This window comes from Aspergillus fumigatus, chromosome 2, assembly GCF_000002655.1.
Source record: "Aspergillus fumigatus Af293 chromosome 2, whole genome shotgun sequence".
NCBI lineage: Eukaryota > Fungi > Ascomycota > Eurotiomycetes > Eurotiales > Aspergillaceae > Aspergillus > Aspergillus fumigatus.
The window spans coordinates 1174462-1186600 of NC_007195.1; the positions used below are offsets into that span (position 1 = coordinate 1174462).

At 51.9% G+C, this 12139-nt stretch overlaps 6 protein-coding genes across 6 annotated transcripts; 4 read left to right on the top strand and 2 right to left on the bottom strand.

The window, feature by feature from the left end:
- Positions 1-213: 213 nt before the first annotated feature.
- fahA (fumarylacetoacetate hydrolase FahA) lies at positions 214-1509 on the top strand (the record flags this gene model as incomplete). The annotated part of the gene is made up of 1 exon (XM_744462.1): positions 214-1509. The coding sequence occupies one exon, from the start codon at positions 214-216 to the stop codon at positions 1507-1509; it is 1296 nt and encodes a 431-aa protein (XP_749555.1).
- A 210-nt stretch (positions 1510-1719) lies between these two features.
- maiA (maleylacetoacetate isomerase MaiA) lies at positions 1720-2415 on the bottom strand (the record flags this gene model as incomplete). Its single annotated transcript, XM_744463.1, has 1 exon — positions 1720-2415. One exon carries the CDS (start codon positions 2413-2415, stop codon positions 1720-1722), a length of 696 nt encoding a protein of 231 aa, XP_749556.1.
- A 912-nt stretch (positions 2416-3327) lies between these two features.
- On the top strand, positions 3328-6417 carry AFUA_2G04262 (fungal specific transcription factor domain-containing protein). Its single transcript, XM_077804076.1, has 4 exons — positions 3328-3705; positions 3790-4334; positions 4391-5307; positions 5382-6417. The coding sequence occupies exons 2-4, from the start codon at positions 3913-3915 to the stop codon at positions 6137-6139; spliced, it is 2097 nt and encodes a 698-aa protein (XP_077660240.1). The 5' UTR covers positions 3328-3705; positions 3790-3912; the 3' UTR covers positions 6140-6417.
- A 398-nt stretch (positions 6418-6815) lies between these two features.
- AFUA_2G04270 (protein transporter TIM17) lies at positions 6816-7436 on the top strand (the record flags this gene model as incomplete). The annotated part of the gene is made up of 3 exons (XM_744466.1): positions 6816-6884; positions 6958-7156; positions 7240-7436. The coding sequence occupies 3 exons, from the start codon at positions 6816-6818 to the stop codon at positions 7434-7436; spliced, it is 465 nt and encodes a 154-aa protein (XP_749559.1).
- A 756-nt stretch (positions 7437-8192) lies between these two features.
- On the top strand, positions 8193-9578 carry AFUA_2G04280 (isoaspartyl peptidase/L-asparaginase; the record flags this gene model as incomplete). Its single annotated transcript, XM_744467.1, has 1 exon — positions 8193-9578. The coding sequence occupies one exon, from the start codon at positions 8193-8195 to the stop codon at positions 9576-9578; it is 1386 nt and encodes a 461-aa protein (XP_749560.1).
- A 102-nt stretch (positions 9579-9680) lies between these two features.
- AFUA_2G04290 (cytochrome P450) lies at positions 9681-11424 on the bottom strand (the record flags this gene model as incomplete). The annotated part of the gene is made up of 3 exons (XM_744468.1): positions 9681-10838; positions 10897-11172; positions 11224-11424. The coding sequence occupies 3 exons, from the start codon at positions 11422-11424 to the stop codon at positions 9681-9683; spliced, it is 1635 nt and encodes a 544-aa protein (XP_749561.1).
- Between the last annotated feature and the right edge of the window lie 715 nt (positions 11425-12139).

A 12139-nucleotide genomic window follows, 5' to 3' on the forward strand; every position in this document is an offset into this window, starting at 1 on the left:
GCAGTGTCTCTCCGCCTACCACGGAATCGTCCATGGAGGGGGAAGCAATAGGAGTCCCAGATATGAGGGGCAGACAGACTTGAAAACGATTTGTTTTTAATGTCGTTGGGTCGCTCTGGATCATCTTGAGCAAGGCCATTTAAATATTCTTTGATCTCGTTGTTTCTTCCAATTGATACCCATTTCCTCTGCACTACTACCGTCCTCATCATAATGGCTTCGTGGCTTCAGATTCCCAAGAACTCGCCCTTTTCTCTGGCGAATATTCCCTTTGGAATCATTTCCTCTGCAAAGATCACATCCCCTGTGGCTGCAGTTGCGGTCGGTGACTATGCGCTGAACCTGAGCATCTTCGCCTCGTCGGGCGGTTTCTCGCAGCTCCCCGTCATCCAGCCCCATCTCGGCGTATTCAGCCAGCCAACTCTGAACGCATTTGCCGCGCTCGGTCGTCCGGTGCACCGTCAAGTGCGTGAATATATCCAGAGCGTCTTTCGCGCCGACACGCCATTCCCCCAGATTCTCAAGGACAACTCCACCTTGCAGAAGGAGGCGCTTTTGCCCTTGTCAGAAGTGACCAACCATCTTCCCATGCACATTGGCGACTACACCGACTTCTACGCGGGTCTCAACCATGCTTACAACGTTGGTGTGCTGTTTCGCGGTCCTGAGAACGCTCTGCAGCCCAATTACAAGCATCTCCCTGTTGGATATCACGGCCGTGCCTCTTCAGTCGTGACTTCAGGCACTCCTATCCGCCGTCCCAATGGCCAAATCCTAGCCAACCCCGCCGCTAACCCCAAGGTGCCGACCTTTTCCCCCTGCAAGAGATTGGATATCGAATTGGAACTTGCCGCCTTTGTCAGCAAGAGTAATGAGCTGGGCAAGCCTGTTTCTATTGATGAGGCTGAGGACCATATCTTCGGCGTCGTATTGATGAATGACTGGTCGGCCCGTGATATCCAGGCTTGGGAGTACGTTCCTCTGGGACCGTTCAACGCGAAAAACTTTGCCACCACCATCACACCCTGGGTGGTCTTACTCGATGCTTTGGAGCCCTTCCGCACGGCCGGTCTAGAGCCCGGCAACCGCGAATCGCTACTGCCCTACCTGCGCGAGAAGCGCGAACTCAATGCCTACGACATCCCTCTCGAGGTTGAGATCACTAACGCTGGTGGAAAGCCGACTTTGATCTCTCGCACCAACGCAAAGAACCTGCTGTACTCGTTCCCTCAGATGCTGGCACACCACACCATCACAGGTTGCAACATGAACACCGGCGACCTGCTTGGCAGCGGTACCATTTCTGGCAAGGAGAATCAGACTCAGGGCAGTCTCCTCGAGCAGACTAACGGCAAGAACCCTCTGAAGCTGGCTGATGGCTCGGAGCGATTGTTCTTGGAGGACGGAGACACCGTCGTTCTGCGAGGCATGGCTGGTACGGAAGGAAACTACGTTGGCTTTGGCGACTGCGTTGGCACAATTCTTCCAGCCCTAAAGTTGGAGTTCTAAGCTGTACATATCAGGTCTTTTGATTTTTCTTTTCTTTTTTGCCCAGGATGCTTCATGAGCTAGCTATGACTATGAAATTGAGATAGACCTTTTCCTCGTCTCGAGACCATCACAACTATATCGAGCAGTCCAGCGCCCTAAAGAGCTGATATGCATTCCAAATGTGCACAAAGGAAGCCTTGTCCCAACATCTTAAACCACCCGATTGTCTCAAGAAGAACTCACTCGAAACTCCTCCGGCGTATCAGGCTGCGTCCTCCAATGCGCCCTCTTCACCGCATCTTCCTCCTCTAATCGCTGTGCAACCCGGTAGATCGTAGGAAACTTCTCCACCTTCACCCCCGCCCTCTCAGCACCCCACACCGCAGGAAGCAGGCACACATCCGCCATGGTAATGCTATCACCCACGCTGAAAAGCCCCGCACTCTTCGCCGCGATGGCCTCGTACGCGCGGAAGCCATCCTCAATCAGATCCTTCGACCACGCCGCCCGGTCCACGCCGAATGGCGCCACCCGCTTCAGAATCCGGAGATTAGTCACAGGCTGGACATCGCAGGACATGATGTCTACCAAGGTGCGGACGACTGCGCGGGCCTCGGGGTTGGAAGCTGGTGGGAGGAGAGCGTGGGATGAGGCTGGGGTGATTTCTTCGAGGTACTCGAGTGCTGCGAGGGACTGCGTGATGGTCACGGGTTCTTTGGAGTCGTGTTCCACTATCAGGGTGGGGACTGTACCGGAAGGATTGAGCGCGATATTTTCTGGGGAGGATTGCTCGCCTTTGAGGAGGTTGACGGCTATTGGGGTGTAAGGGATGGATTTGAGGTTGAGGGCGATGCGGAGTCTGGCTGAGCAGGAGGAGCGGAAATAGGTGTATAGGGTGACTTTGGGGCTTGTTGAGTCTTCCATGGTGATCGTTGGATGCAAAGACGATGTTAACTTTGATTATGAAAGAGTGCCACTTGGGTATGTCAAAGGCAAAGAGCTCTACATGTAGGTTTCCTGATCGTTTACATGCGGAGGTGCGGACGTCACGTCGGGTATAAACAATGTTAATCTACGCATAACTTAATATAAGACATGCTTATTTTCTATATCCCTCTTAGAAGAACGTGGGTTACTCCAATAATGTCCCTGGTGTTGCATAAAATAGCCTACCCAAACGGAATACTTCCGCTGCTACAAACATCCGAAACTGGGCGCTTGAATTCCCGCATTTCCGAGGTTATTCGACATGTGACGTTAGCTGTATCCGGAGAGAAACAATTACGTAGATCCATTGGAGATGCTAAGCTATTGAGAAACGGGACTCTCAGCGTCTCACTCGGTAGCACTAGCACTGCGTCGTATGATAAGGACATCTCGAAATGGAGATGGTTCCGCTAGCAAATGTTCCCACTGGAAGTCACTCAGAGAGGCACTTGTGGAATATACACGGAAGCGAAGTATTGAGTCTTTCTGTTCTTGAAACATATCATACATAGGTATCAATCTAAATTTCACTCAGGCCGTGCGTAACAGCATAATCAAAGGACTAGAGGTACAGGAACTAGGTAGATTTGCCTCGGGACATTTAGGTAGTGGCCGTGCCGTGTGAAAAGTGGCCCATAGCAAAGTAAAATAACCTGAATACGCGTTAAAAAAAAGCTTGAGGTGCCTCTGTCAGTCTTCAATTCTGGGTTTTGAAAGAATTATCTCATCCTAGAAATTGCATCATCGTTGATGGTTGTTTGTTTGAAGAAGATGCACTGCCGGATATTTCATTGGTCCGGGGGCGGAGATTGACGGCTATTTCAAAATTCCCGCATTCTGTTCCTCCTCCCATCTCGATTCAATGTCCCATTTACAGCTTACCCAATCCGAAGGCCCAGTTTTGAAAGCTCCCTACCGCGCGCTCCTTGCAGTATTGTCTATCACATTACAGATTGATTTAATTACCATGATGTGATTGGTCACACTATAAGTTGTACTACCTAGTCATGGAGATCCGGAGGCCCTCCCGACACGGAAACCATCCCGACCGAACTTATCAACGGACCTACAAGGCCTGTATATCCTGCCGGCAACGGAAGGCCAAGTGTGATCTGGGGACGGGCCCGGATGGACTTCCCCTTGGCCCCCCTTGTGCGAAATGTCGCCGGGAACAGAAGCCGTGTCTGTTTGACGAGAAGAGGGCCTGGGAACGGGTGAAGAAGCGAGGTTAGTAGTGGCCCAAGTCAACGCACCTTACGTTTCTATGAGGTGTTTCGATCTCTCAGGATCAAACTCACAGCGAAGGTACAGGGCGATCAGAAGATGAAGTTGCACCTCCTACAAGGACGCAGCTCAGGCTGACCAGTGTTGCCCCACACAACATAGGTGAAGAGGCCGTGCCAGCGCCTGTTCAGGGCCTTAGTCCTGTAAGCCATGGCGCCAGTCGTGCAGATGCGGCAGACGGCTCACACCAGTCATACGATAATGATGCCCGATCAAACAGGAACTCAATCTACATCGAATCTGGCCAACTCAATGATGCGCACTGTCGTTTCCAGTGGAAATGATGCCCTCAACATCCTTTTTGAGGCCGCCAACGCACAGAGTCAGGAAGACAGTATGATAGAGTCGGACTCTTTGCCTGAAACTGAGCAGCATCGATCAGGTCATCCTGTCACATCTGAAGGTTCCTCGAATCAAATAGATCTCACGGTTCCCCCAGACGTTCTAGAAAAAGCCATGCGCCCGGTCGAGCTCTCACACGTATCGAAGGACGTTTTGAGTACCTGGGAGGCATGTCGATTCGTCAGGATGGGATGGTTCACAGCTAGAGAAGCTGTGACGTTTATTGATCTGTTCGTAACCCTTGCACAAGCTCAGTGTAGGCTTCTGCTGACGACAGAATGGTCAGCTTTTTCAAAAACATGTCTATACTATCTCCAGTACTGACAGACTTCTATGCCGATCATAAGAATCACCGTTGGCTGATCGCACACGACCCTGTCCTCTGCTGTACAATCCTGATGATATCGTCTCGGTATCATGTACTCCCTGGTGTTGGCGGCCAGTCGCGAAATTTCTTTATACATCACAGACTCTGGCAACACTGCCAGCAGCTGGTGACGAGACTCATATTTGGACAAGAGCTTTCTTCGCAGCCGAAGATTCGAAACATAGGCACAATAGAAGCGCTCCTGCTCATGTCTGACTGGCATCCACGCTCACTCCACTTTCCTCCAGAAAGTGATGGATGGGATTCCGATCTGGTTACCATAGATCTGGAAAGCACAGAATACGGAGATGACGGCAGCAATTCGTCAGCAAAGCGATGGGCAAAAGACATGAGTGAGCCTGCTAAACGATCTGACCAGATGTCTTGGATGCTTCTGGGGTCCGCATTGTCTCTCGCGCATGAGTTGGGCATCTACGAGACCGGAGATAAAGCACGCGATGCTTTCGTCGCCTACGAACGGTTCATGACAAAGGATCAAATGCGCCTCCGACGGCAGCGGGCGCAACGGTTGTTGTACGTATATATCAATCAGTTAGCGTGGCGGATAGGATGCGTATCGCTCATGCCGCAAGGCTTGAGCCATTCAATTCTCAACCGACAGACATCTAGAGAATTAAGCCAATATGGAGAAGAATGGCTCACATTCATGGACTCATGGATGGACCTGACGAAACTCGCCAAATCTGTCACGGACATGTTCTTTCCATCTGTTACTTTCGCACGACAGCAGCTTCAGAGTGGACGATATATTGACCTCCTGGACCATTTCCGTCCACTGCTTGACAAGTGGAAAGAGAGATATCTCCAGCCGCAATGTAAGTTGCCATACCTCCGGATGTTCAGGCTTTTTTTGGGGGGGTTTCATGAAGACAGCTGACTTCAACTGAAGTGCATGACAAACCCTTCTATGACGATATCTTCATCGAATACCACTTTGTCCGCGTATATACACACTCTGTTGGAATGCAGGCTGTAGTTGAACGTGCGATCGCAGATGGAAACGCAGATGAAGAAGAAGTTCGTCCCATGAACATCGACCCCATCGACTATGAATACATCCAAGAAGTCATAGATGGATGCTGCCAGATACTGGAGAAGGTCACGCAGCTTGCTGACATCGGGGCACTGCGCTTCTCTCCCGTTCGGATATTCGTCAGGATTACAAGCGCATCCATATTCTTGATGAAAGCTCTCAGTTTGGGAGCGCGACAAGCAAAGCTCCGTGAGTCGCTGGATGTCCTAGAACGAACAATACAAGCGTTGAGATCAAATGCCTTGGACGACATACACCTAAGCACACGCTACGCTACGTTGCTGGAGACTCATGTATCGCGCTTGCGACGACATTTAGTCGCCTCATGTAAGAGTCTCAAAAGACGGCGTGAGTCAACGACACGGCACTCGATGGTGCCTCCATCATACGCCAGTGCCACAAGTGACGAGCATGCCCCACTGATAACGAATCCTCCAGTTCCCCAGAATATGTCAGATATGGGGTTTACACCGTCATTGAATGACATCGCTGCTGATGACTGGCTGTCGCTTCCATTCGACCCATCCATGGCGCCGTTCAGTATTAGCAGCGGGGGCCAATTCCCAGCATATGAAGGCGGCGGCTTGAATTTCCTATGGAATCTACCTTCTTGAAAGTCGTTTACTACTGAGATTCTTGTACATAATCTCTTGTTGATCTTATACCCCAATTGTGCTGGTGATACATTTGTATGAGATTTCGGGTAATCGGACATGCCAAACTAAGGCACCTTGGCTGTGATGAAAATTTTCTCTGCTAGCAACACCCCTGTATGATTAAACAGAGTTCGTCATTTGCCGCAGGTGTGAAAACCTTGACGCAAAAGGCACGTAGAAAATAAGACGGAGTGGCAAAGCCAGTTAGCAATTTTCCTTTTGCAGCACTCGGGCTGCGCCGGGTTATCTGCACGTGACCTTACTCCCAGTCCGAAAAGTCACGTTTTCCTGGTGAAAAAATGCCAAAAGAACCTGTTGCGCTCCGCAAACCTTCTCCATTGTCCACTTTTCGCCCCCCGGCCATATAAGCAGCTCTCCAACTGCTGTTTCCACTATTTCAAAGCAATATTGAACTTGTTTTATATTGCTGTCGACATATACAGTCCATCAATTATCCCCCACCACGACTCCCTCCGAAACAGTCGACGGCGGCTTTTGACGCTTCACCGGACCATCGAGATTACTCGGTCAGAGTGATCTATTGAGACGTCTGGCTACTTGACCCTCTCGACTCTCAACCATTTCCTTACCCTTTCCTTTTATTGTCTTCTATTTCCTTACTTTCTTTTTCACAATGGATCACTCGAGAGATCCCTGTCCCTGGGTCGCTCTTAGCGATTTCGGTGGTGCTTTCTGCATGGGTGTACGTCCACACTGCTGATCACTCCAGAACCCCATCGCGAAGACGTGAAATCTAATTTGATTCATTGACTTAGGCTATCGGTGGTGCGGTTTGGCACGGTGTGAAGGGTTTCAGAAACAGCCCCTACGGCGAGCGACGGATAGGTGCCATCACAGCCATCAAGGCTCGAGCGCCCGTCCTTGGTGGTAACTTTGGTGTCTGGGGTGGTCTGTTCTCGACGTTCGATTGCGCAATTAAGGGTATCCGGAAGAAGGAGGATCCTTACAATGCTAGTACGTTAACCTCCTCATTCTACTTGACAACTGCGGCGATCCGGCACACGAATGACCTGTTCTAACCAACTTCTTCTCTGCAGTTATTGCTGGTTTCTTCACTGGTGGCGCTCTTGCTGTTCGTGGTGGTGTCAAGGCCGCCAGGAACTCTGCCATCATGTGCGCTGTGTTCCTGGCCGTCATTGAGGGTGTTGGTATTGGGTTCCAGAGGATGATGGCGGACAACACAAAACTAGAGGTATGGAGTCTTACCATTGCTTTATGTTACGATTGTGGCTGACGTCGATGGTTACTAGCTCCCTCCCCCTCCTCCGTCTGGCGAAAAGGCCATCGCATAAATCACCTAATGTCTTACCATCGCAGCTACAATTCTTCCGCTGCGAGCCGAATTCCCATCCATGTCCTATATTATTACGTGTCTCTCTTCTCTGGTGTTGGGTCTGGTCATTTCATCTTCAACGAGGCATGGCATAGAGGTTTTTTGCTTTCGTATTGTGCTTCTAGTCCAACTTTTGGCTGTCTCTGAGCACTGGATTTGCCAGCGATGATGGGTTGTACGCTTCTGCAATCCTGGTGTTTTCTATTGCTTAGCTCCGAGGCGAAAAGAAGAGCTCTCTGCAGAGGTCCCTGGGATTTGTTGGGGCACATACACTTCTTGTACATTAACATGCAGATAAACAGGTCTAATCTGACTTCTCAGCACACATTGATTGTCCTATCTTCTCTTTTGCGGCTGGCGTGGCCGGAATCCCTCAGGTTTGGAGATGGCGGAGGGAGTCTTACTGTGCAGAGAGGGGTAAAGGCAAGCTACGGTGTTCGGCCGCCGATCAGCGCATGAAACAACAGCCTCACCATCTCGACTGCAGATATTCACCATCGAAGAATCTATTTGGTTGGTGAACTTTTCCCTTTGTCTGGTTGGCTATTTCAGTATCTATTCGCATCGTGGTGTTTACTACCTGAAGCTAGATTCGTTATTTGCAGCCAGGTCCAATCAACCCTTCTCATAAGCGCCGCCCCGCAAACCAAGAAAACAATGACCGACTCCATCCCAGCGACTTTCAAGCCTGCCCTCATTATCCACGGCGGCGCAGGCAATATTCAGCGCTCGAGGCTGCCTCCGGACCTCTACGCTCAGTACCATGCCTCCCTCCTCTCCTACCTCCGCTCGACGAAAGATCTCCTCAACAGCGGCGCCAGCGCCCTAGACGCAGCCGTCCACGCCGTCTCATTGCTGGAAGACGACGAGTTCTTCAACTGCGGACGCGGCAGCGTGTTCACCTCAGCAGGGACAATCGAAATGGAGGCCTCCGTGATGGTCACAACCGTCAACAAACCCACCGACGAGACGCCATCTCCCATCAAACGAGGCGCAGCCGTGATGGAGCTAAGAAACGTCCGGCACCCGATCCAGCTCGCCAGGGAATGTCTCCTCCGAACAGGCCACGACGCCAACGGCAACCCGAACGGCGACGGCGGGAACATGCACTCGCAGCTCGGGGCGCCGTACGTGGAGGAACTCGCTCGTGCGTGGGGCTTGGAGTTCAAACCGGACGAGTGGTTCTGGACCAAAAGGCGGTGGGAGGAACATCAGCGCGGGCTAAAGGGGGAGACGGAGCCCGTTTCCTTGAGCCAGGGGACGGTCGGGTGTGTGTGTCTCGATCGGTGGGGGGAACTGGCTGTTGCGACGAGTACGGGCGGGCTGACGAATAAGCTTCCGGGGCGGATTGGGGATACGCCAACGCTCGGAGCGGGGTTTTGGGCGGAGGCGTGGGAGGAGGGGTTGCGCGAGGCCGGGGGCAAGAGAATGGTATACCGGTCCTCGATGTCGGATCCGAACGATGCGGAGGATACTTCTTGGGGAACTGCGGCCATCAAGCGGATGGTAGCTGAGTGCATGCCGCCGGTTGTGAACAGGCTGCTGTGGCCGGCCACGGATACGCGGTTACCCAGTCAAGAGCACAGCTCCGAGAAGCAGGCACTCCTTGAGCAGGAAGGTTTGCCGCGGCGTATCAAACGGCGAGCCGTTGCGCTGTCAGGGACCGGAAACGGGGACTCCTTCCTGCGCGTTGCGGCGGCTCGCACCGCTTGTGCTATGCTTCGATACTCCCAGGCATCGGTTCCTCGTTCTCTCGCGGAAGCTGTTAGTGCGGTTGCCGGCCCGGATGGAGAACTTCAACGTTCTGCGGGCCGCCGATGGGGCAAGACTGGGGAAGGTGAGGCGGGAATCATTGGGATCGAGGCCGAGACGGTTTTGGATGCTACTGGTGCCGGTCTGCGCGCAGCGCAGAAGAAGACCCTGAGTCGGGGGAAGGTGGTGTTTGATTTCAACTGCGGTGGGATGTGGCGAGCGTGGGTGGAGGAAGATGCTACTGGGAAGGACGTTGAGAGGGTAATGGTTTTCCGGGAGGAATACCAGTAGCTGGTTCATATAATGCTCGCCATCCTAGACTTATCTAGCTGAAAGTACCTGCAGCTGCGATCTGTGCAAGCCACGAGACATGTAATCAGCACAGTATGCGCCTTACCACCCCTCCAACGGGGTAAACCTAGCGAGCACGCCGTCCTTTGGAGCAACTGTGGCCGACCGTCTCACTTCAAGCTTGGCATCCGCGTCCTTCAATTCCATCTGGAACCGTCCCACAATAGCCGCCACGAGACAGGCCAACTCTGCCTTTGCAAACCCCTGGCCGATACAACTCCGCGGGCCATGCAAAAATGTCAGAAACGAGTAATTACTACTGGCACCGCCGGTATTCGCTCGCCCGGAACCCAACCACCGCTCAACATTAAACTGGTCCGCGTCAGGACCCCACAATTCCTTACTGTGGTTGATGACTTCCGGAGAGACGAGTATCCTCGTGCCCTTGGGGATAGGGTATCCGAGAAGTGTAGTGTCTTTGGCTGCGTCACGCACGGTGCCTGGAACAGAAGGGTGGAAGCGGAAGACCTCGTTGCAGAAGGCGTTGAGGTAAGGGAGGGAGTCGAGTGTGGCTGCGGAGAGGGGTTCTGGGTGCTCCGGCGAGATGGGAGGAAGGTGGGTACGCACTTCCTCGCGGAGGCGCGTCTGCACGTCCGGATGCTTGCACAGGGCGTACACTGACCACTGGAGCGCTGTGGAGGTGGTTTCGTGGCCGGCGGCGAGGAAGGTCATCATTTGATCTACGAGTTCTTCTTCGGTGAAGGCGCCGCTTTCCAGGGCCACGGAGACGATGTCCGTCCCCGTTTCTGCGGATGCTTGGCTCTTCATCTTTGCTTCCTTTTTGCGGATCATTTGGCGGGCCACGTCGCGGATGTAGAGAGAGCTTTCGCGAATCTCGCGGTTTCGCTTCAGTGGGAGGCTTTCCACGACTCCGACGCTCCCAAATAGGACGCCCAAGACAAAGATAATACGCATTGCGAGCGGCGGCTCTTCGAGGAGCCGCCGGTAGTGCTTGGTCAGTTCGTTGTTAGAATCGTGGAGAGAACCAAAGTCATGGTCCATTCCGGCAACACCGATGATATCTAGCGTTGCTCTGCTGGCCCATTCGCTCACGCGAACAATATTGTCTTTGGCATCTGCTCGGCTATGAAGGTCTTTTTCGATCAGCTTGACCATTTCGATGCTCTTGGACCAGAAAATGGGGTAGAGGTTCTTGATGTGGCGGTATGAGAAAGCCGGCATAAGATTCTTTCGTTGCCTCTGCATGATGCAGCTCCATGAGTCGGGATTCACGTTCAGACCAGCAAAAACCGCTCACCTTATGCTCGTCTCCCTCGACGAGGAGCACGCCATGCTTCCCTGTAACGCGGGCAAGGCTTTGCCTTACCAACTGAGGCTTAGGAAACTCGTATACCTTGGTGACAAGGAGCTCACTCAGGGCTTTAGGGTTTGTTAGCAACACACGTTCGAGATTGCCAAAAATGTAGTAACGTATTAATCCATTGTTGGGCACTTTGTACGCCCATTCAATCATCTCCTCGAAAGGCGATTCGATGAGATATGAGCTCGTGTTTCCAGTGAGCCATGACCAGTTCTGTTATTATAGGTTTAGAACCTATTCAGGCCGTGCAATAAAGGTTCTTACCGAAGGTGTGGGAATGTGCTTTATAGGTGTGAAAAATTTAGGGTACAGGACGAAGGCATAGATGATCCTGAACGAAGTAACAGCCAGAGACAGCACGACGAATGTCGCCGTTAGCGAGTCAAGGATCGCATATTGAGGTCTCATATAGACGGAGGCTGCAATGGCAAGGTAAACTGCCGGCCATGGGATCTTGACCGTCATCTTGAATCAACGATGGAGACTTTAAGATAACCTGGCTGAAAGAGCTGAACTGAAATGCTCAAACAAAGATATGCCAGGCTGGGCTGTCTGTGAGAATTGAATATCGATATGAGTATACTGCTGCCTGACTCGGAATTAATTCAGGGTGTCTCCATGTAAAGCTCGCCCCAAAAGCTTGTCTCCTTGTGTTGGAGATGCTAGGATTTCAGCTAAGAAAAAGACTTACGACTTTTGGTCGTTATTCGCAAGACTGCGAATGAGTAGCTCTCAGCTAGAGGCTTCAGAAGTTGTGCAATAGCAGATCGTCAAGGCTGGGTCCGATAAACTGCGTGTCATCCCTGGCTTTTAGACACAGACATCATGCAGCCTATTGACTTGGTTTGATTCTGACTTTTTTCCAATGTTGTAATGACAAAGTGGGGAGGCAACAACAGGAGATCGTCGGATGGATCGATCTATCCGACGTGACCATCGTCATCATAGTGGGCCAACTTGGCTTCGGAATGCGACGAATGACTGTCATCATTTAGGCAGCATTTCGATTGGAGTACTCCGTAGGCTTTCACTGGATCAGCTCCCTTGTGAGCTCGGCACCTTGGTAATCCAGATTGTGATATGGTTTATTGCACCCTAATAGATAAGTGATGAAGCAATCAAACCAGTGCGATTCATTCGCACGATGCTGGCGTAGGCACGTGATTCTATATCAAAAAAA